Source organism: Panthera uncia, chromosome C2, assembly GCF_023721935.1.
Source record: "Panthera uncia isolate 11264 chromosome C2, Puncia_PCG_1.0, whole genome shotgun sequence".
Taxonomy (NCBI): Eukaryota; Metazoa; Chordata; class Mammalia; order Carnivora; family Felidae; genus Panthera; species Panthera uncia.
In genome coordinates this window covers 48,445,911-48,469,775 of record NC_064810.1, presented here as the reverse complement: position 1 = coordinate 48,469,775, position 23,865 = coordinate 48,445,911, and the positions used below count along the sequence as shown (strand labels likewise).

At 39.0% G+C, this 23,865-nt stretch overlaps 1 protein-coding gene across 1 annotated transcript in view; it reads right to left on the bottom strand.

Annotated features, from left to right (window-relative positions):
• The window catches only part of NXPE3 (neurexophilin and PC-esterase domain family member 3), a 67,415-nt gene that overhangs the window by 41,968 nt on the left and 1,582 nt on the right, over nucleotides 1-23,865 (bottom strand). The window contains exons 2-3 of the mRNA XM_049628109.1: nucleotides 18,752-19,040; nucleotides 2,061-2,815 (exon numbers count right to left, since the gene is read on the bottom strand). Coding sequence (XP_049484066.1) covers nucleotides 2,061-2,815; nucleotides 18,752-18,844 — 848 coding nt within the window. The 5' untranslated portion in view covers nucleotides 18,845-19,040. The remainder of the gene's footprint in view (nucleotides 1-2,060; nucleotides 2,816-18,751; nucleotides 19,041-23,865) is intronic.

The window sequence follows — 23,865 nt, the reverse complement described above, 5'->3', positions numbered from 1 at the left end:
ATCTCAAAAAATCAATTTCAATCTTCTTCTTTTTAGTTAGCTGATGTAAAATTTTAGAATTCTAATAAACAATGCAAGAAAAAAATCAGTAGCAGAACTATCAGATGTTTGATTCCCAAAAATGTTACCTCAAGCAACATCTTATCAGCAAACTTCTAGGTAAGTATAATTTCTTAATGATTCTACTACAAAGTGCCATCAGTCAGCCTCATCCAGGATGTGCAAGTAAGGACAGAGACATAATTATTTCATCCTTCACGATTCACAGGTGTTTTCTGGTTTTAATGGTAGGATTTAGTGTCAGGAATATTCTTAAATTTTACACTTACTCTCTAATTTTTCTCCCACTTTTTTCCACATGGAATTTCAGTAAGTTATAAGCTGTGCTTCCTCTTTTTTGCTAAGCCACTAAGGAGACTGACAACACAACCCTAAAGGGGAGGAACTGAGCAGTCTTCACACATAGGCAAAAAGTACACAGACCTGAAATCATCTGCTCACCGTCATTGATAAATAACGTGTCTGAAATTGAACCCAGGATTAAAACTAAAGCTAAAGTCCTTGTATACTCAGCCACACGACAAACTAGACAGTTTTCTGAAGAACAGTACAGTAAATACATTGAATAGTGCTCCCTCTGCTGGCATCTAAGAGCATCCCTCTAAAAGCATGGCATCAGTCCAGCAAACATGTATTTAAAACTGATACGACCAAAAGCAGACTCCAGAAATGAAAAATCAGAGCTTTGTTTGAGAAGCTCCTACATACGTTATAGTTGGAACATTTCCCTCACTGAGTAAGAAGTGGGCATAAAACAAAATTTTTACGGTTGCCCAGAGGTACTCAACAAAACTACCTCTCCACCAAGGAGTATTTTTAAGTATTTATTTCAATAAAAAAATAAAAGGTATTTTTACATTCTGTCAAGTAATTGGACTTTTTGGCCATATGGCTTTTATAATTTTTTTCCTTAGGCATGCTATTTTACTTCAGAACTGTACGAAATGTTGAAGAAAACATTTAATCCATACTGATCCCATACATTCCACTCTACACATTATTCCGCATATTGATCATTATGCTGAAAAAGTTTTACACTTATGTTCCACAAGAGAAATTTGTACACAATAATGCAAAAATTTCCCTAACTGTTAATTTAAAAAACATAGTTTGCTGTGATATTCCGTTTCCCATGTTTATCGTTAAGTCAACCCAGCAATGTTGTCATATTCATAGTCCTTTTCCTATCAGTATATGATTTTAACAACTGATAATATGTCACTTAAAAATGTTTTTAAAGTTTATTTATTTATTTTGAGAGAGAGAGAGAGAAAACCCAAGCAGGAGAGAGACAGGAAAGAGAGAATCCCAAGCAGGCTCTGCACCGTAAGCACAGAGCCCAAAGCAGGGCTCAATCTCACAAACCGTGAGATCATGACCTGAGATGAAACCAAAAGTAGGCTGCTTAACTGACTGAGCCACCTAGGTGCTCCTGAAATTTTTTTAGCTTATTAGACATGAAGATAAAACAGTGTCCTGACTACAAGACCTCTTGTCACCCTGTTCTTGGGCGATGTTTTTCATCTGTTCTGTGAATAAGTGATCTTTCTTATATAGTTATCCATGTGCTATGTAGTTCTGAAGTAAAACATAAATCTGAGGGTAAAAGGTCTTTAATTTGAACTAGAAGAAGCTCTAAGCTTCACTTTCTAAAAACTATTCACAAGGGGGCACTGGCTGGCTCAGTCACTGGAGCATGCAACTCTGGATCTTGGGGTTGTGGGTTTGAGCCCCACGTTGGGTGTACAGATCCCTTAAACATTTTTAAAAATCTAAAAATACTTTAAAATAAATAAATAAAAATAAAAACTATTCACAAAATATAAATATTTATTTATTTTCCTATTCGCTACTTCTCCCAAATAGAGCCAACTTCAGAAAGTTATATGAAGCAAATAACCAAAACAAGAAAGTCTTCTAAATGGGATGATGTCACCTAATTGAGACAAAAACAGTGGAAAAAGACCTTAAAATTATCCCCTGGAACAAGAAACACATACCTCTGGAAGAAAGCGGTCTCTGCAGCAGTTAGGAGGCCCTTCAGGTATCCACCTTTGAAATGGTTAATTCTGCTACTGCAAGGGAGCTTCTTTGGTTTGAAGCAGAACCAGGGTTCTCCAGTGTAGACATCTGTAAAGTTACACAGGGGAAGACTCCCAGGAAGACACACATTGCACTCAGTGGTTTCAGAAATTCTTCCTGAACGGAACAGACTCTTGAAATAGACTCTGTGTGGTTTCTCTTCCTGCAGGCGCTGAAGAACTCTGATCCCCTCAGTGGGGTGGACCAGAGATATGGACACTTTAACTTTGCCTGGCCAGAGCAGAGTAAAGAAGACCTTGTAAAACCCATTCTGGTAGTCTACCACTCTGCCCACAGCCCCTGCCTGCAGCTTAGGGGAGTGGATCCTGGCCTGCAGGTAGTCTCCACCATACTTCTTGGGCTTTCTTTGAAAATCCTGCACATGAACCAGCACTTCTAGCTGGCTTCCCACCTTGAAGAAGGCTGCGGAGTTCAAGATAACAAAGTAGCTGGAAGAAGGGTCAGTGCTCTTCACAAAGGGGACTGGACCCACATCAGGCACCTGCCACTGTAAGGCAGCCAGCAGGGAGTCCTCCTCCGTGCGCTCCCGGCTGGACAGAGTCTGATGCTCATAGCCACAGTAAGGATTCCGGCTAATTCTTGTCATCTGGGAGGAAACAAACTGTCCACTGCTGTCGATGAATGTGGCTGAAACAGTCTCATGGTCCAAGTACTGAAGACAGAAACATAAAAACAGAAACCACAGCTATAATAAATTTCCTTGTATCAGCCAAATATATCTCTGCTTCGGTTTAATTTTAATAAAACTACTTGGTATGACATTGTCTCAAAACCCAGAGCTTACTAGTTTAACAAGGCTATCTTATTATAACACAGTGACATCAGGATGAGGAATAAAGTCATAAAGAGATCTCCACACTGTGGATCTCACCTCTGGGAGCTCAATCAAGTTCCTGTAATAAATATCAGACTTCCAGCAAAACAAGAAAAGGAATCATTTTGAAATATAATAGAGCATTCTGTTCTTCTTAACAAGGCCTGCCCCCAAGAGAAACTATTTTACCAGAGCCTAATCTATTGGGGTTTTATCAGAACTTAACCAAACTGGGGTAGGGAACATACCCAGCTCCAGCCCATTCTAACCATCTATCCAACTTAAAGAGTGTTGGGGGAGGACTGAGAAGCACTTTTGAAGTTCACAGCCCCATAGCAAAGGCTCCCTAAAGGACTGAGAGTCACTCACAGGACTATAAATCGCTTCACCTCCCTCACACCTCACCACTAAAAACTTATTTATCAGAGTTTCCTTTACCTAGCTTTCATGTCCAGCTTTCAACAAAAAATTGTAAGACATACTAAAAGACAAAACACATAGTTTGAAAACACAAATAAGGCATCAGAACCAGACTCAGCTATGGCAGAGTTTTTGGAATAATCAGACCAGTAATTTAAAACAAGTATGATTATTTGACAATAAATTATATACAAAAATTTTTAAATAAAAAAATAAAACAAGTATAATTCATATCTATAAGGCCTCTAAGGGAAAAAGCAGACAACATGAAAGAACAGATAGGCACTGTAAAGACAGAGACAGAAACTCCCAGAAAGAATCAAAAAGAAATGGCAGACAGCTGAGAGGATTTTTAGGGAGAGAAAATACTCTGTATAACGCTATAATGATGGACAGTTATCATTACACATTTGTCTAAACCTGTAGAATATACAACACCAACAGAGAATCCTAAGGTAAACTATGGACCTTGGGTGATGATATGTCAAGGTAGGTTTATCCTTGGTTAAAAAATGTACCATTCTGGGGCACCTGGGGGACCCAGTCAGTTAAGCACCTGACTCTTAATTTTGACTCAGGTGATGATCTCCCGGTTGGTAAGATCCAGCCCCTCACTGACAGCGTGTGGAACATGCTTGGCTTCCTCCCTCTCCTCTTCTCTCTCTCTCTCTCTCTCTCTCTCTCTCTGCCCCTACCCACGCTCACGCTTTCTCTCTACATAAATAAACAAACAAACAAACAAACAAACTTAAAAAACAAAATGTTTACTGTTCTGGTGAGTGACATAATAATGGGAGAGGCTAAGCATATAAAGGGGTGAAGAGTATGTGGGAAATCTCTGTCATCTTCCTACAATGTAAGCCCTGACAATCATTTCTTTCTATTTTGTAATGCAAGTGCCTGACTTCAATTCCACTTCAAAGACAGCTATCTCAGAAAAACACGTTGGCAGTCAAATGACTAGATAAAGAGCCAGGCTACCACCTCCCACACAAGGCTCTTTTGCTTTAGAGATCTTGGTTGATTTAGATAACTGACCATTCCCTGTGCTTTAAATTCCCACTCTTATGTTTTAAATTCACCAATAAAGAATGAACCTGTGAAACCCCAGGCCCCTACCCATGGACCCCAAAAACAGCAGAACCCCAAGCCCACACTCTTTTCTTTCTCTACCCATGACCTCACTGTGTGACCCCAGGTGTGTTGTATACCCTCCAGGACCCATGAATAATAAAACCTGTTGTTTTTCAAAGTGTCCTGCTGGCAGTCACAATAAGAACCATGAGGACCAGTCCAGAACAATGGTAATCAAGAGGCTGAAACTAGCACAAAAACATTTCTGGTCAATTTTGCTTTAAACCTGCCAGAGACTCATTTTAGACCTAAAGCCACCTGCAGATTAAAAGTATGGGGGTGGAGAAACACCTATCATGCAAATGGGTGTCAAAAGAATAGAAAATCCAGTCCTAGTAGCAATACTTATATTGGACAAACCAGACTTTTTTGTTCTTGTATTGTTTTTATATTGCTTTGGTACAGGGTAGTGTTCCCTCTATTCCATTACTCATAAGATTTTGATAAAGATTTCCATTAATTATTTTTTTTAATGATTGGTAGATTTCACCAATGAAACCAGGTGGTCTTGAGCTTTTCAGTGCTGGGAGATTTTTTTATTCCTAATTCAACCTCCATTTTTGTTATTGGTCTAAGATTTCCCACCTCTTGGATTCAAGATTCATGATTCAATCTTCGTAACTTCCACATTTTTTAGGAATTATCTGGAGTTTTTTCTTCTAAGTTATCTGATTTTTTAGTTTATAATTGTTTATAGTAATCTGTTATCACACTATTGATTTCTGTGGTTATCTGTTGTATTGTTTTCTCTTTCATTTCTCATTTTGGTTTTTGAGTCCTCTTTTTTCTTAGCTAATGTAGTTAAGAAAATTGCCAACTTTGTTCATTTTTTGGAAAAAGTGGTCATTACTTTCGATGTTATTATTTATTCTGGCCTCTTATTTATTCCTGATTTTTCTTTATTATTTCCTTCCTCTACTAAATTTCAGCTAAGTTTCTTTTTTCTAGTTCCTTGTGGTGTAATGTTGTTTATTTCAAATTTTTTTCCTAATATGAGCATTTATAGCATAAAATTCACTCATCTGCTTTTGCTGCATCCTACAGGTTTTGGAAGGCTGTGTTTTTTTTCCTTTTGTTTCGAGACATATTTTGATTTGCCATTTAATTTCTTGTTGGGCCAATTGCTTGTGCAGTAGTGTGTTAATATTTACATACTAAAATTTAGTATTTACATTGTAGATTTTGGGGGGTTGCTTAGGTGGCTCAGTCGATTAAGCATCTGACTTTGGCTCAGGTCATGATCTCGCAGTTTGTGGGTTCAAGCCCCACGTCCAACTCTGCTGACAGCTCAGAGCCTGGAGCCTACTTCAGATTCTGTTTCTCCCTCCCTCTCTTCCCCTCCCCCACTCACATTCTGTCTTTCTCTCTGTCTCTCTCTCTCTCTCTCTCAAAAATAAACATTAAAAAAAAAGAAGAAATACATTGTAGATTTTTCAGCTTTGTTTCATTATTAATCTTTAGTTTGTACCACTGTGGTTGGAAAATATACTTGGTATGATTTTAGTCTTCTTAAAATTGTAATGTTTGTTATGTCTCTTTTTATGTCATTTAACCAGAGGATTCTTCTGTGTGTGTACATGAAGAAAATGTTATTCTATTTTTCTTGGATGGAATGTTTTATATATATATCTTTTAGAGCCATGTATTCTAAAATATGCTTGAAGTAAAAATGTTCTTGTTGAAAAAAATAACTTTAAGAGGCTACTCATTTAAAATAAAGTATATCAGGGGCATCTGGGTGGCTCAGTCAGTTAAGTGTCCTATTCTTGATCTCAGCTCAGGTCTTGATCTCAGGGTTGTAAGTTCAAGCCCTGCATTGGGCTCTGTGCTGAGCATGAAGCCTATTTGATAAATAAAATAAAATAAACAAAACAAGACAAGACAAAATAAAGCATATCAGAGGAGAGATGGGTGAGAGCGTGGGTGAAACAAGTGAAAGGGATTCAGATAACATTTATGATGATGAGCTCTGAGTAATGATGTATAGAATTGTTGAATCACTATGTTGTACACATAATATAACTAATACACTAATTAAAACTAGTATAACACCATATGCTAGCTATACTGAATCAAAATTAAAAAATAATTTAAAAATTCTGCTTTAAACAAAAAGTTCTCTTAAAAAAGTCTTCAGGGGACACTTGGCTGGCTCAATGTAGAGCATGTGACTTGTGATTTTGGGGTTGTGAGTTTAAGCCTCATGTTGGGCATACAGATTACTTAAAAATAAAAAATGTTTAAAAAAAAGGAGTCTTAAAAAAATAAAAATCAAAAAACTAGAAGAAATGCCAGAGATAAAAAGCAATGTAACAGAAATGAAGAATGCCTCTGTAAGTCTCATTTGCAAACAGACATAACTGAGCAAAGAATCCTTGAGCTTGAGGATATGTCCAAGGAAACTTGCAAAACTAAAAAGCAAAAAGAAAGCTAAAAACAGAAAAAAGAATTTTAGAAAACGAGAACAGAATTCAAGAATTCAGAATTCAGAATTCAAGAACTGTGGGAATACTACAAAAGGTGTAACATACCCCCACAGAAATATTGAAAGGATCAGAAAGATAGAAAGTAACAGAAGAATATTAAAACACTAATGACTGAAAATATCCCCAAATTAATATCAGATACCAAAACATACAGTATTTCTATTTTTAATTTTTTGAGGAAACCTCCATAATTTTTTCCACAGTGGCTACAGCAATTTACATTCCCACCAACAGTGCACAAGGATTCCCTTTTCTCTATATATACCCTCACCAATATTTGCTATTTCCTGTCTTTTTGATCCTAGCCATTCTGACTGGTGTGAGGTGAGATCTTATTGCGGTTTTGATATGCATTTCCCTGATGAATAGTGATGTTAAGTATCTCTTGTTGGCCATCTGTATGTCTTCTTTGGAAAAATGTCTATTCATTTTTTAATTGGACTGTTTTTTTTTTATTGAGTTAAGTTTTTTCTTATATATATTTTGGATATGAACCTGTTATCAGATATATATCATTTGCATCTCACATTCAGTAGACTGTCTTTCTGTTTTATTGATGGTTTCCTTTGTTGTGCATAACTTTTTATTTTAGTGTGTTCCCAAAAGTTTACTTTTGCTTTTGCTTCTCTTGCCTTAGGAGATAGATGCATAAATATGTTGCTAAGGTCAGTGTCCAACAGAGTGCTATGTTTTCTTTTAGGAATTTTATGCTTTCAGGTCTCACAGGTCTTTAATCCACTTTGAGTTCATTTTTGTGTATGGTTTAAGACAGTGGTCCAGTTTCACTCTTTTGCATACAGTAGCTGTCCAGTTTTCCCCACACCATTTATTGAAGAGACTGTCTTTTCTCCATTGCATATTCTTGCCTCATTTGTCATAGATAAACTGACCCTAAAGTCATGGGTATATTTCTGAGCTCTCTACGCTCTTTCATTGATCTATGTGGGGTTTTTTTTGTTATAGTATTTGGTTCTTGTCTTCAGTTCCTGAAAACACTTCAGAGCCATAAAGGTGAAATGGGTATCTTATTCAAAACAAGCCCCTTTCCACCACAACTGGGTTGATATAAATGAGGTGACTTTTGGAAAGCACCTAAGGATGGGAGCTAGTTGCTGGGAGAACCAGCCATGATTAGAGGATTAGACCTTTCAGTCCCACCTCCTCACCTCTGGGAAGGGGAAAGTGGCTGGAAGTAGAATCAACTACCAATGGCTAACAACTTAATCAATCATAGCTGTGGAATGAAACCTCCATAAAAAGTCAATAGGATGGGGTCTGGGGAGCTTCCAGGCTAGTGAACACATAGGAGACTCAGGGAGAGTAGAGCACACAGATAGCGTGGAAGTTCCACACCCTTGCCACATACCTTGCCCTATGCTCTCTTCCATCTGGTTGTTCCTGAGTTATATACTTTTATAACAAACCAATAATCCAGTAAGTAAAATATTTCTCTGAGTTCTGTTGAACCACTCTAGCAAATTAAACACAAGGTGGGGGTCAATGGAACCAGTTGGTAAGAAGCACAGGTAACAACCCAAACTTACAAATGCCATCTAAGAAGAGATAGGAGGGGGTCTCTGGGGAGAGAGACAGTCTTGTAGAACTGAGCCCTTAACATATGGGATCTAATGCAATTTCCAGGTAGACAGAGTCAGAATAGAGTTGAATTGTAGAACATCTTACTGATGTCCAAGAATTGCCTTCTGGTGTGGAAATTGTATACAGAACCTTTCTAGTACCTAACCCAGGAAACTGCATCTAACATTATACACTGAGTTAAATTGCAAGGGGAAAAAAAAAACAATAACAACAGCAAAGCAAAACCAAAACTTATTCTCCGCAATAGCTAGTATTACCTGTCACAAACCACTTAAACAAACTCCTCAAGCTCCCCACCTATGCCAAAACACTTCAAAATCTTATACACGGCAGGGGCACCTGGGTGATTCAGTCAGTTAAATGTTCTACTCTTGACTTTGGTTCAGGTCATGATCTCACAATTCGTGGGATCAAGCCCCATATCAGGCTCTAGGGTTCTCTCTCTCTGTCTCTCTCTCTCCCTTCCTGCTTGTGCTCTCTCTCGCTCTCAAAATAAACAATAAAAATAACTTATACATGGTAAAAAATAATCCCATACAAGGTAAAAATAACCCCAAAATATATAAGGGATTTTTAATCCTTTAGAGTTCTCAGACTCTGTATTTTTTTCCCTTTCATTTTACACTTACATACAGACATTTTCAGTTGAAAAGATTTCATTAGGAGCCTTTATTTTAAAGGAGAACATGGTAGGGGGGCACCCGGGTGGCTCAGTCAGTTGAGCATCCAACTTCAGCTCAGGGCATGATCTGGTGGTTCGTGAGTTCGAGCCCATGTGTTTGAGCCCTGTGTCAGGCTCTGTGCTGCAGCTCAGAGCCTGGAGCCTGCTTTGGATCCTGTGTGTCCCTCTCTCTGCCCCTCCCCTGCTCCCACTCTGTCTCTCTCTCAAAATTAAACATTTTAAAAAATAGAAAGAAAGAAAGAAAGAAAGAAAGAAAGAAAGAAGAACATGGTGTTATTTGTTAATTTTAAAAAGTAGTGGAGGAAAACAAAAATGACTTTGAAATTTTTCCCTTAGCAGAGTTGACATCAGCATGGTAACAGCCTGATACATTACTTCTTTTTGTCCCCCTTTCAACAGTGAATTAGGCATTCATCCACAAACAAAAATGCCTTTATGGGAGTTGTGGGAAACAGCACCATATGCCAGGAATCCAGAAGTCTCGCCCATATGTGCATCTGGTAATAGGCAGACAGACCTCAGCACAGGTTGCCAGTGAACTTACACCAACCCCACTCGGCCACAGTTGGGAGGAAAACCTCAAGAGTACTGACCTGGGCAGATCCCAGTGAATGAGGAAGAATCTGTGGAAATCCAGCATTCCCTACAGGAGATGCTAGTATGCCACTGGTGATGTAGCGGAGGGGTTAACAGGAACTCTGCCAGTGCTTCCCCCCCCCCAACACAACACAGTGCAGAGGCTGAACTATCTTCCAAAAGGGAAAAGGAGAGTGGTGAGTTAATGCTCAGCCACCCTTGCTGAATGGGATGCTGCTAAAAAAAAAAAAAACCATTTCTCTCTAGCAGCACCCAGAGTACTGAGGCTAGTAGGAGGGAGGAGATCAGGAAAAAGGCAAATAAGAATATCAAAGGGCATTGAAAGGATGCAGGTCCTGGTAACTGCTGAGGACTTTAGCAGAAAGTCTGTCCACAAGCCTATGGGAGAATCTCACCTGACAATCTCCCCACCAAACCCATGAGGCACCCCCAACACCCTGAGTGCTAAACTCACACCTCCCCCAACTCTGCCATCAGCTCTTCGCATACCCTTCCACATGAAGTGGAAAGCGTAAGTCTGATAAATGAGTGTTATCAGAAAAATAAACTAGTATCTCTGGGCAAAGAAGAAACCAGAAACCTGAGTTACAGTGCCACCTTCTGGAAAACAAAAGAAATTAAGAGAGGCTAGCCTGCTGGGTTGTAAGAATCAGAAGAGAGAAAAGCTTAAGAATTATGCCATATGAAGAAGGAAAAATGTGGGGAAGGTGTATCCATATAAGAGTGGAGAAAACCCCAGATATCATAGGACCAACAAACAATTTACCCCATCTGAAGGCAGATGGTATAAATTTGAGGAAGTGTCTGCTACTTTAAATGTAAAAGCAGCAATGCAAATCTACAGGAACATGAAAAATCAAGGAAATACATTATCACCAAAAGATAACAATAATCTTCCAATAACCTAGCTCAAAGGCACAGAATTTAACACCATCTGATAAAGAATTCAAAATAGTTGTTTAAGGAAACTCAACAAACTGTAAGAAAACCCAGATAATTCAACAAAATAAGAAATCTACAGAGAGAAATCATAAAAAAGAAGCAAACAAAAATTCAATGAATGCAATGAAAAATTCAACAGAGAGCATCTACAGTAGAGCATCTCAAATGGAAAACAGAATAAGCGAACTGGAAAATTAAACTTTAAAATAACCCAATCAGAAATGAACGAAGAAAAAAGAATGAAAAAGAACACAGCTTACATGATCTATAGGACGATATTAAATGTACAAATATTAGAATAATTGGGATTTGAGAAAGAACAGAGAGTGAAAAGGGGTCAGAAAGTTTACTTAAAAAGATAATAGCTGCCAATTTTCCAAACCTGTGGATATAATTATATGACCAAGTTCACAAAGCTAATAGATCACCCTAATATCTCAGTGCAAAAAGACCTTCTCCATGACACAATATAATAAAACTGTCAAAAAACAGAGAATCCTGAAAGCAGTCTGAAGAAAAGACTATAATCTGCAAAGGAACACCCATTTGGCTATCAGCAGATTTCTCAGCAGAAACCCTACAGGCCAGGAAAGAGTGGAATGACATATTCAAAGTGTTGAAAGAAAATAACTGCCAGCCAAAAATACTGTATCAGGCAAAGTTAGCTTTCAGATATGAAGAAGAAATAAAGACTTTCCCAGACAAACAAAAGCTGAGGGAGTTCATCACCACTACATCAGCCTTGTAAGAAATGCTAAAAAGAGTTTTTCAAGCTGAAATGAAAAGATACTAATTGGTGACATGAGAACATATGAAAGTATACAACATAAGAGTAAAAATAAATATACAGTCAAAATTAGAAAACTCTAATTCTACAATAGAATAGTGTGTTAGCCACTTAACTACAGCATTAAAGTTAAATGGAAAAAGCATTAAAAGTAACTATAGCTACTGTAACTTAATGAACACACAATATAAAAAAGGTAAATTGTGACATCAAAAATATAAAGGGAGAGAGTAAAAGGGTGGAGCTTTGTATACTATGAAGTTAAGTTGCTGTAAGCTTAAAATGGACTGCTTTATCTAAGAGATATTTTATGTAAGTTCCATGGTACTCACAAAGCAACACCATAGAGAAGATTCACAAGAGAAAGAAAGGAAAAACAGAGCATACCACCATAGAAAAACACCAATTTACAACAGAAGGCAGAAACATAGGAAAAAAGAAACTATGAAAACACAAAACATTCAGAAAGTACTTAATAAGATGGCATGGTAAGCCTTTACATATCAATAAATGCTCTAAATATAAGTAGATTAACTTCACCAGGCAACAGGAAAATAGTAGCTGAATATATTAAAAAAAAAAAAAAAAAAAAAAAGACCCAACTATAGGCAGCCTACAAGATACTCCAGATTTAAAGACACACATAGGCTGAAAGCAAACGGATGAAAAAAGATAGTCCATGTAAGTAGAAACTACAAGAAAGAGGGAGTGGCTACACTTAATCAGACAAAATAGACTTTAAGCCTATTTTAAGCCTAACAGTAACAAGAGACAAAAAAGGTCATTATATAATGATAAAAGGTGAATTCATCAAGAAGATATAACAATCATAAACATACACCAATTCAACATCAGAACGCCTAAATATATTAATCAAATTCTAACAGAACTACAGGGAGAAAGAGAAAACAATAAAATAATAGTAGGGGACTTCAATATTCCACTCTCAGCAATGGACAGATCATCCAGACAGAAAATCAACAAGGAAACATTGGACTTGAACCATACATACATTAGATTAAATGGACCTAACACATTTATAAAGCAATCCCTATCAAAATTCCAATGGCATTTTTAATAAAAAGTAGAAAAAACAGAGTTTGAATAGAACCATAAAAGACCCCAAAGAGAGCAATCCTAAGAAACAAGAACAAAGCTGAAGGTATCACACTTCCTGATTTCAAACTACACTACAGAGTTATAGTAATCAAAACAGGGGCACCTGGGTGGCTGAGCTGGTTAAGCGACTGACTCCTGATTGCAGCTTAGGTCATGATCTCATGGTTCATGGGATAGAGCCCCACACTGGGCTCCACGGTGAACATAAAGACTGCTTGGGATTCTCTCTCCCCTCTCTCCCTCTGCCCCTCCCCCAGCTTGTGCACTCTCTCTCTCTCTCAAAATAAATGAACAAGCATTTAAAAAAAACGGTATGGTACTGGCATAAATACAGAATAGAATCAAGTATCCAGAAATAAACCCTCACATATATGATCAACTAAATTTTTAAAAGTAATCTCTATGCCCAATGTAGGGCTAAAACTCATGACCCAAGACCAAGAGTCACATGCTCTACTGACAGAGCCAGCCAAGCAACCCTAGGATCAACTAATACTTGACAAGAGAACCCAAATACTTAACGGGGAAAACAGTCTCTTCAACAAATGGTGTTAGAAAAACTATAATCACATGCAGACAAATGAAACTAGATCCGTATCTTACACCAATCAAAATGGATTAAAGACTATGTTATACAATATGATATTATGAAATCCTATGGTGATAATCATATTGCAATATATAAGTGTATCAAATCTACACACTGTATACCTTAAACTTACAGGTTATATGTCAACTATATCTCAATAAAAAGAAAGAAAATATTTTCCCTTTCCTACTGATTACCTATTAGGAAATATTCCAGCCTCCCTCTCTTTTCAAGTTGTTGTAAGGATATAACAAACCATTAACGCATGCTCACAACACCCCCTCTTCTCCTTCCTACCCTTTTCCTCTCTTCCTTTCTACTCTTACTCTTGTTCCTTGGGTAGCCACCCCAGCTATTCAAGAGCAGCCAATGTCAGGATACAAAATCAATAGACAGAAATCCATTGCATTTCTATACACTAACAATGAAGCAGCAGAAAGAGAAATTAGGAAAACAATCCCATTTATAATTGCACCAAAAATAATAAAAATACTTAGAAATAAACTTAGCCAGGGAGGTGAAAGACGTACTCTGAAAACTATAAAACACTGATGAAAGAAACCGAAGACCACACAAACACATGGAAAGATACTCCATGCTCATGGATTGGGAGAACAAATATTGTTAAAAGGTTCATACTACCCAAAGCAGTCTATGGATTTAATGCAATCCCTATCAAACACCAACAATATTTTCACAGAACTAGAAGAAATAATCCTAAAATTTGTACAGAACCACAAAAGACGCTGAATAGCCAATGCAATCTTGAAAAAAAAAGAACAAAACTGGAGATAGCACAATCCCAAATTTCAAGATAGACTGCAAACAAAGTTATCAAAACAGTATGGTACTAGCACAAAAATAGATACATAGATCAACAGAACAGAAAGGAGAGCCCAGAGATAAACCCACGATTACTTGGTCAATTAATCTATGACAAAGATGGCAAGAATATGCAATGAGAAAAAGTCTCTTCAACAAATGATGCTGGGAAAACTGGACAGCTACATGCAAAAGAATGAAACTTCTTACACCATACACAAAAATAAACTCAAAATGGATGAAAGACCTAAATGTAAGACAGGAAGCCATCAAAATTCTAAAAGAGAGCACGGGCAGTAATTCCTCTTAAATTGGCCATAGCAACATTCTTCTAGATACATCTCCCAAGGTAAGGTAAACAAAAGCACATGTAAACAACTGGGAATATATCAAAATAAAAAGCTTCTGCACAGCAAAGGAAACAATCAATAAAACAAAAGGACAACCTACAGAATGGGAGGAGATATTTGCAAATGACAAATCTAATAAAGGGTTACTACCAAAAATATATAAAGAATTTACACAACTGAACACACAAAAAAACAAATAATCCAACTTAAAAGTAGACAGAAGACATGAACAGACATTTTTCCAAAGAAGGCATACAATCGTCAACAGACACATGAAAAAGATCCTCAACATCACTATCAGGGAAATGCAAATCAAAACTATGATGAGATATGCCCTCATACCTGTCAGAATGGCTAAAATCAATAACAGAAGAGACAACAAGCGTTGGCAAGGATGTGGACAAAAAGGAACCCTTGTGCACTGTTGGTAGGAATGCAAACTGGTGCAGCCACTGTGGAAAACAGTAAGGAGGCTTCCTCAAAAAGTTAAAAATGGAATTACCATATGATCCAGTAATTGCACTATTGGGTATTCACCTAAAGAAAATGAAAACACTAATGTGAGAAAATATATGCACCACTATTATGTTTACTATAGCATTATTTACAATAGCCAACATATAGAAGCAACCCAAGTGTCCAAATAAAGAAAAATGAAGAAAGAAGAGATGGTGTATATGCATGTGTGTGTGTGTGTGTGTGTGTGTGTGTGTGTGTGTGATGGAATATTACTCAGCCATAGGAAGAATGAAATCTTGCCATTTGCAACAACATAGATGGATCCAGAAGGTATAATGCTAAGTGAAAGTCAGAGAAAGACAAAAACCCTATGAATTCACTCATATGTGAAATTTAAGAAACAAAACAAAGAAAGAAAAAAAAAACAAGCAAAAAAACAGACACTTAAATATAGAGGACAAACTGGTGGTTACCAGAAGAGAGCTGGGGAGGGCGGGGAGGGGGATGAATGAAATAAGTGAAGGGGATTAAGAGAACACTTACTGGGATGAGTACTGAATAATATATAGAACTGGTGAATCACTATATTCTTCACTTGATACTAATATAACAATGTATGTTAATTATACTGGATTTTTTTTAAAGACCAGCTGATTGACCCAAGCAGCCTAATCCAAGAATCACCAGATACTTGGGGCTGAGCCATGTGAATTTTTTTTTTTTTAATTTTTTTTTTTCAACGTTTTTTATTTTTTTTTTATTTTTGGGACAGAGAGAGACAGAGCATGAACGGGGGAGGGGCAGAGAGGGAGACACAGAATCGGAAACAGGCTCCAGGCTCCGAGCCATCAGCCCAGAGCCTGACGCGGGGCTCGAACTCACGGACCGCGAGATCGTGACCTGGCTGAAGTCGGACGCTTAACCGACTGCGCCACCCAGGCACCCCCATGTGAATTTTTTTTTAAGTAAGCTTCACACCCAGCACAGAGCCCAAGACAGGGCTGCAACTCATGACCCTGAGATCAAGATCTGAGCTGAGATCAAGAGTCAGATGCCTAACTGACTGAGCCACCCAGGCGCCCCAAATAGTCCTTAATATTAAAGCCAGCCAGAATCAGGTTTCTTGCAGCCAAAAGTCCTAATAAACTGGCATTGTTTTTATAATCAGAAAAAACTATATATATGTATATATATCAATGAATAAGAGGAAAAAACAAATAAATAAATGCAGGCCATGCTCAATGAGAGCTTATCAGAGAAATAATAATGATTCCCTCTACAATCTTTAGCTGGATATTGCTATATACACCTTATGTGATATTTTTACTTAAAATTGAGTGTGTACTTTTTAGAAAATGCTGAGATACTCTAATTGCATGAAAACTATAGTCAGGACCAAGATGCATAGGATGGAAAGGGGATTAAGGGAGGGCAGGTTGCCAAGCTTCAGAGGCTTTCCCACTCCTCATCCCCACCCCAAGCTTCTTTGTCAATTCTCATCACAGTAATAAATTGAACAGTTTACAAGCCATGACAATATTTTCGTCTAGGACAAGATGACTCTTTAGACAGGGAAAATGTTTTACTGAACTCCAACAAAAGACCTATTTGCTATTTTCAATGTAAGAACTGTCTTAATCATTGATTACTGCTATCTCCCCTCCCTTAGGGCTGAGTTTGTGTTTGTGTGGATAATTAGAGCTGTTAGTTACCATTCAGTCCAGAAGTTTTCAAGAACTAAAGCTGGACTATTATGGGAATTTTCTCACATTCCTTCCTGACTGTCATATTAATGATGTGGGACTCTGGCCTGCCCTCTCAAGTCTCTGTCCCTTCTCCTGTCTCCTCACTGAACCTAGAGCCATACAAGTTTTTCTCTATTTGTATACCCAGGCTGTTGAATGTAGTAAAACACACACACACACACACACACACACACACACAAAACCAGTGAAGGTGAGTGCCATGCACACCTCTGGTCTTGAAAACTTACTGCCCCTGTCCATCTCCCAACCCTGTTCTCCAAGGCCCTACACACAAACCTGTTGGGCAGCACTCTCCTTCTTCAACCCTCCACCTCCTCTACGGGCAAGAACTGCTTCAATGTCTTACCCTCCAGCAGTGAATGTATCTACATTGCCAATCACCATGATATTTTTCCTTCTTAGCTCAGACAGAGAAAGGAGCACGGCCCTCCCTACATACTTAATACTACAAGAACAACAAGAACAAGAGAGGCACAATATACCTTGTCTCTCATCCTACAAAGTTATATGCTCCACTTGTGTTCTAGATCCCATTATCTCCTCTCCTTGGCCCATTAATCCTTCACCCCACACCCCCCAGTTTTACTTTTTTAATAAATGTTTATTTATTTTTGAGAGTGTGAGCCAGAGAGGGAGGGGGGAGGGGGGGAGGGGCGGTAGGGACACAGGATCCAAAGCAGACTCCTCACAGACAATAGAGTGTCTGAAGTGGGGCTTGAACTCACAAACCGTGAGATCATGACCCAAGCCAAAGTCAGACACTTAACTGAGCCACCTAGGCGCCCCTCCCCTCCAGCTTCTTAATTATCACTTTCCCCTCAAATTCAATTCCTCAGACTTCAACTTCCAGCCAAGATAAAAAAACAGTAAGATTTACCCTTCCACCTGAAATAACTTTTTTAAAAAAAGTCCAAAATATAGGAAACACTGGTTTTCCAGACACTGGACATCAGACAACAAATGACAAAGATTCCTGAGAGGAAATACAGGGGGTGATCCTTTGCTTGCACCCTTGAAAGCATTTCCAGGCTGCAGCATGGAGAGCAGAACCCAAGTGGGGCCTGGCCAACTGCTCAAGTTGAAGAGATGTGGCCGAGTCTTGAAAGACCAAGGTGAATCCACAGGACAGAGTGATAGGAGGAGAGGTACAGAGAGAGAGAGAGAGAGAGAGATCTCAGGAGATCTACAGAGGGTCCCACTTGCGTACTTGACAGAGTACTGGAGGGCACAAGTGCATGATGAAACTCCTGGAGGCGGAATAAAAAAACCACTTGAAAGCATGAAAGACAACAGTAATGTGAGCTCCCACAGGGCCCGAATGTTTGGGGACACATTCAATCTATAGCAAAACCCAATAAGCAGAGAAACACCATAATTACGCTGGACCTGAGAAGTACCACAAGCCAACAAGACAGGCAGCAGCATCTTATACAGAATCACTCCATAAATTTTGGTGTCCTATGAATCTGTGCAATGAGTGGCAAAGTGGTGGAGGGGGATACTGCTAAGTTCCTTCGCAGTGCCAGGCAGTTGAGTGGGTTCAGGAAGACACAGTCTCTGCCCTTCTGTGATAGTCTTCAGAACAGACTCATCAACTCCCTCCTCTGAGATACTTCAGCTCTTTGCTGGGAGTCCGCTAAAAGGTCCCCTCCTTGAGTAAGCTTTCCTTCATCTCTCTAAACTGCTACAGAGTAGCCTGCTTTCCTTTCTTTATAGTACTGTTCACAATTTCAAACTATCATTTATTATTACTGTATGATTATGACTACTCATTATTTTCTCCTGTGCACACTGAGAATATGAGCTCCATAAGTGAAGAAACCATGTCTCTCATCTTCATCACTGTACCTTTTGTGACAACACAGGATATAACCACTGAAGGGACCCAAACCCTTACTGAGAAAATGAAAACAAGAGCTATGGCCTGGGTAAGTTTTCTGATGAGCAACATTTCCCAGGCTACTTAGCCCCAAACCCTTAATTTGGTTCCCTTAGTCATGACGGAGTATACGACGTACTCACCTCCACCTGAGTAACATTGATGATCAACACCACCACCATCAGCACTGCAAGCAGGCAGCAGAAAAGCCGTAGTTTGAAGAAATTGATCCACATTGTCTGGCTGTGTCTTGATCACCCATGGCTGACGCCAGGCTACCTCCACTCCTCAAAACTCCATTTCCTTGTTCTTCTGAGCTGCAGATAAGCTTTTAGTTTAATTTGCTTATTTTCTGCTAGTATCACGAAGAGTTCTTTGTACAGAGGAGAGGCTGGGGTTGATTTAAGAAGCACATTTTTCTTCAAGGGACTCCTTCAAAGAGGGGAGATGAGAACACAAATTACCAACTGCAACGGTCTTGGGTGGGGTAAGAGGAAGGACATGACATTTCTTCTTCCTTAACCTTCTCAAAGGCCCAGAGTCATGAGGAGAAAGCAAAGAGCCAGAGCACAGTGAGATCTGTTCCATATCCAGACAACTTGCTCAAACCCAACCCCAGGCTTCCATATAAATACAGTGATAGTTGTCCTGCAACCTATTTAGGTTTTAACTTTTTAAAGAGGCAAAGAAGAATGTCTTCAAACTCTCAGAGGTAGAAAATTAAAGTAACTGTTCAACTTCTAGAGGTCTAAGTAAATAAAATCCCTTCCCTTTTCTTATAGTTAAAGTCATATAACATTCCTAAACTAATTGTGTTTGAAGAGCATTAGGAGGAAACCTTGTGATTTTAGGAGGAAATCTGGGATACTGTGCAAACCATCCTGACCTCTAGAAAACAGTGCTGTCCCTCTGCATGGCAGGGGATAGGAAACACCCTTTGGATTTCCAGCTCTCTCAGCGCAGATGTAGAACTGGTCCTCCCTCAGCTGAGTAACGGCACAGGAAGGAAGACACTTGCCCTGAAGATGCAGGAGAGAAAAACTAAGCCCGAGAATTAAGAGGACACCCAAATCCATCATCATAAATGCTAGAGGTGGAGGACGTCAGAGCCTGCTTGTTCTCCCACACAAGGAATTCAAAATGCTCCCCTCCCCGAGTTGTTATTTGATATAGGTAAGCAGAAAAAGTACTCATATTTTATTCCTAGCGAGACTTTCCAAGGAGGACCAGAGGGCAGGGTGGAGAAGGCAAGGTGAAAGGGTGCATAACTGGGTGGGAGGATCTGGGAACACTTCGCTGCACCAGCACTCCCTGCAGCTCTGTATGGGGTCTGGCATGCCCCGCCACCCCCTCACTCTTCCACTCCACCTATCCAATGCATTCCCATGCGCAGGGACCACAACAACTCTTCCTCACCTGCGCTTCATAAAGGAGACAGGGCTAAGCTATTCTAGCATGCTCTCCATCCTCTGAACTCCCACAGCACTCTCTTCTCATTTCACTTCTCAGTGATTTCACTTCTCTGTATTTGTAGTTCTTGTCCCCATGACAAGACTATACCAATTATGATTACATTAAAAAACAAAACAAAACAAAAAACAGGGGCCCCTGAGTGTCTCAGTCAGTTGAGCGTCTGACTTCGGCTCAGGTCATGATCTCACGGTCTGTGAGTTCGAGCCCCGCGTGGGGCTCTGTGCTGACAGCTCAGAGCTTGGGGCCTGCTTCGGATTCTGTGTCTCCCTCTCTCTCTGCCCCTCCCTGGCTCGGCACTCTGTCTCTCTATCAAAAATAAACAAACATTAAAGAAAAAATTTTTAAACACAAACCAGAAACCATGTATCAGAGAAAAAGCTGCTTCGTAATAACAATGTATCATACTTCCTTGATTCCCTCACAGGATGTCTTCCCTTACCTGATATATGTTGATTCAACCATCCATGCCACAAATAATTATGGAAGCCTGTTCTGTACCACACACTGTACTAGACGCCAGAAATTCTCAGGGAAAAGCTAACACTCATATTAGGGAAGAGGTGGTTCCCCTCCTAAACTGAGTTAGAACAGATCCAGCACTCCTGACCACCTCTACAGGGATACCACACACCGAACCACGTGATAAGCCCTCAACACCACCCCTCTCCAACACCAAGGCACCCACTCACCTCAAAGTGCCTCTAAATTCTGGGAAGGAATAGCAGTGAAATAGAAATAACTGTCAACAGGGCACACTGCTCCTCTATAGAAACCCTTCTCGAGGAGTTGGCCATAAAAATCATAGGTTTCTCTTATGTCCAGAGAGGGAAAAGGCCAAAGATGACACTCCACAGAAATTCAGCAGCACATAGGAAGCATAGTGTGTGTACTGTGGAAACGCCAGCAGTCTAGACAATGTGTTATTCAGAGCCAGTTAGCAGCAGCACAGCGGCAGCCAGTGGTGGAGAAGGACGGCAAGGGCAGCAGACCCCAGAGCTACAGGGACTACAGGGACACAGGTAGAAATGCAAATATGCAAGAAGCCCCTCACAGCCAGGGACTTAAACTGAAAGTCATTCCTGGAAGGTCATGCCAAGAAAAGACCTGACTTCCCACCATGAGCAAGTACAGCACTGAGATGTGAGAGACTCATCTGTACGTCTAAGTAAATGTGGTCTGAGGAGCACTGAGACCTCTCTTTAGAAAGACACATAATATTAGGGGCGTCTGGGTGGCTCGGTCGGTTAAGCATCTGACTTGATATTGGATCAGGTCATCATCTCAGGGTCGTGAGACTGAGTCATGTGTTGGGCTCTGTGCTGACAGTGAGGACTCTGCTTGGGATTCTCTCTCCTCTCTTTCTGCTCCTCCCTTGCTCATGCTCCCTCTCGCTCAAAATAAATAAATAAACATTTTAAAAAGACATATATTAAAATGTTGATAGGTGTCACCTCTCAGCAGTTTCTGTTTTTCTCCTTCATCTTTATCTCGATGTCTTAATTTTTTGCCAGGAAATAAAAATCACAAATATAAAGAAAAAAAGCGGGTTTCTAAAAGTAATAAAGATAAGCCATAAGGAGAAACAGAATATTAAAGCAAATATAGGAAAACAACGCAAGCTAAAATGAAAAATTTCAGGGGTGCCTGGGTGGCTCAGTTTGGTAAGCTTCTGACTTTGGCTCAGGTCATGATCTCACAGTTCTTGAGTTCAAGCCCTGCATCAGACTCTGCACTCACAAGCTCAGAGCCTGGAGCCTGCTTCAGATTGTGTCTCCCTCTCTCTCTGCCCCTCCCTGGCTTGTGCACGCTCGCTCTCTCTCAAAAATAAATAAACATTTAAAATATAATAAATAAATAAATAAATAAATAAACAAACAAAATGAAAAATTTCAAAGTGAAAGAAGAAATGTTTAACAGTTCTCTATTTTCCTACCAATATAAAACCTAGGCATTAGAACAAGAAAGCTGTTTGCCAAGACAGCAGAACAATATCATTTGGTATCTCAAATTGCCTGAGAACTGAATAAAAGCAAAAGTGCTAGATGGGAATGACTCTAAGAAAAAGTTTCCTATATCAACCGAAAATAAACTATATTACTGAATGTAATTTACCTTTTTCTTTTTTGAAATTTCCAATTCCCAAGAAGAGATGCTTAATACAACTAAGAAATTAGAGTTTACATCTAACTTTTCTTCCAGTGTGAAGTCCTGCATTCAAGCAATCACGACAATAGCCCTTATTCTCTTCTTGCCACATTCAAAGCATAGGTTAATGTTTTTTCATTTTTATACCATTCTTCCTGCTCCAGCAGAGATAAGCACATGATATATAGGTTAAAGATACTGAACGTAAAGGAAAACGTATTTGAAATCAAGAGTACAATTTTCTACTGAGATGCACATAGATTTCAGTACAACATAGTAGGAGAAACATTTCCTTTACTACTAATAAAAAACCGTAACTGGATGTTTACATATATGAACTTAAACACAGCAAATCACTCCCAGAGCTGAGCTGAAGGTCAAAACTTTATAAATAGCAATATAACTGAAAAAGAAAAGATAAAAGCTTCATATGTTATTTTTCTTAAAGACTAGAATAACCATGTACTTCAACAATCCATCCTACCTACAGAAAACAAGCAGTGTCCAGACAGACCTAACAGTTATGATTACTTCATGAGGAATTTAAACTTGAGTGGTCTTGTTTTCAAATCCTTCTGATCTGTCAGTCCACCCCTTACTCATGCTTCATATTCATGTTCAAAGGACAAGCAGAAAGTAAAATTTGTGGTCTGTTGAGTCTCTTTCTCCAAAGTTGATTGAGACTACTTGCCAGCCAATCTAACTTCTTTATGGTCCATCCCAACAACCCTCGACTGTCATTACCTACTGGACCTCCCACCCTCTTTCATAAGAGAATTACAAAGTGATTGCTTACATCACTTGGAATTACAGTTGTCAGTAACATCAATGAGATAGTTGAGCTAGTACTTTTAAGAGAAAATCAGGCAGTAAACCCATCCTCTAGGGAACTAAAGTTCTTAGACAACCATTTCACAAAGACAATGTATTAGAGGATAACCACACATCCAATTTCTGGCACACGCCCCATCCTAAATACTCTGAACTGCTATCCACATTTATATAATTGTGCTTTTCAGACCAAGTGTCTAGAATTTCAATTTAGAAAACACAGACCCCTACATGAGACAAATGACAGATTTATAAGTAATATTCCCAAACTTAAACACTTATATATCAAACTTTCCAAATTGCAGCTATATAACTCATAAATATACACAACAAACTGGTGGTTGCCTTGCCGGAGGGAAATGGGGGGATGGGAAAAATAGGTGAGGAGGATGAGAAGGTACAAACTTCCAGTTACCAAATAAATAAGTTATGGGGATGCAAATATAGCACAGGGAATATAGTGAATAATTCTGTAATAGCTTTGTATGGTGACAGATGGTAACTACGTTGATCATGCTGATCATTTCATAATGTACATAAATGTCAAATCACTGTGACATACACCTGAAACTAATATAATATTGTATATCAACTATACTTCAAAAAATAAATAACAAAGAGCAGCTATATTTCATAGGGGACTGAGTAAGACCCTGAAACTTAACGGGCCAGGATCTAGAGAAAGAACTGGAGACCTATCCAAGACCGTGAAAATGATGGATCACCAAACAAGGTCAACCCCTGGACAAATATGAAGCACAGCAGAAGTCTGCAGGACTTGGTTCATCTGATTCTAGTTCTCTTTCAT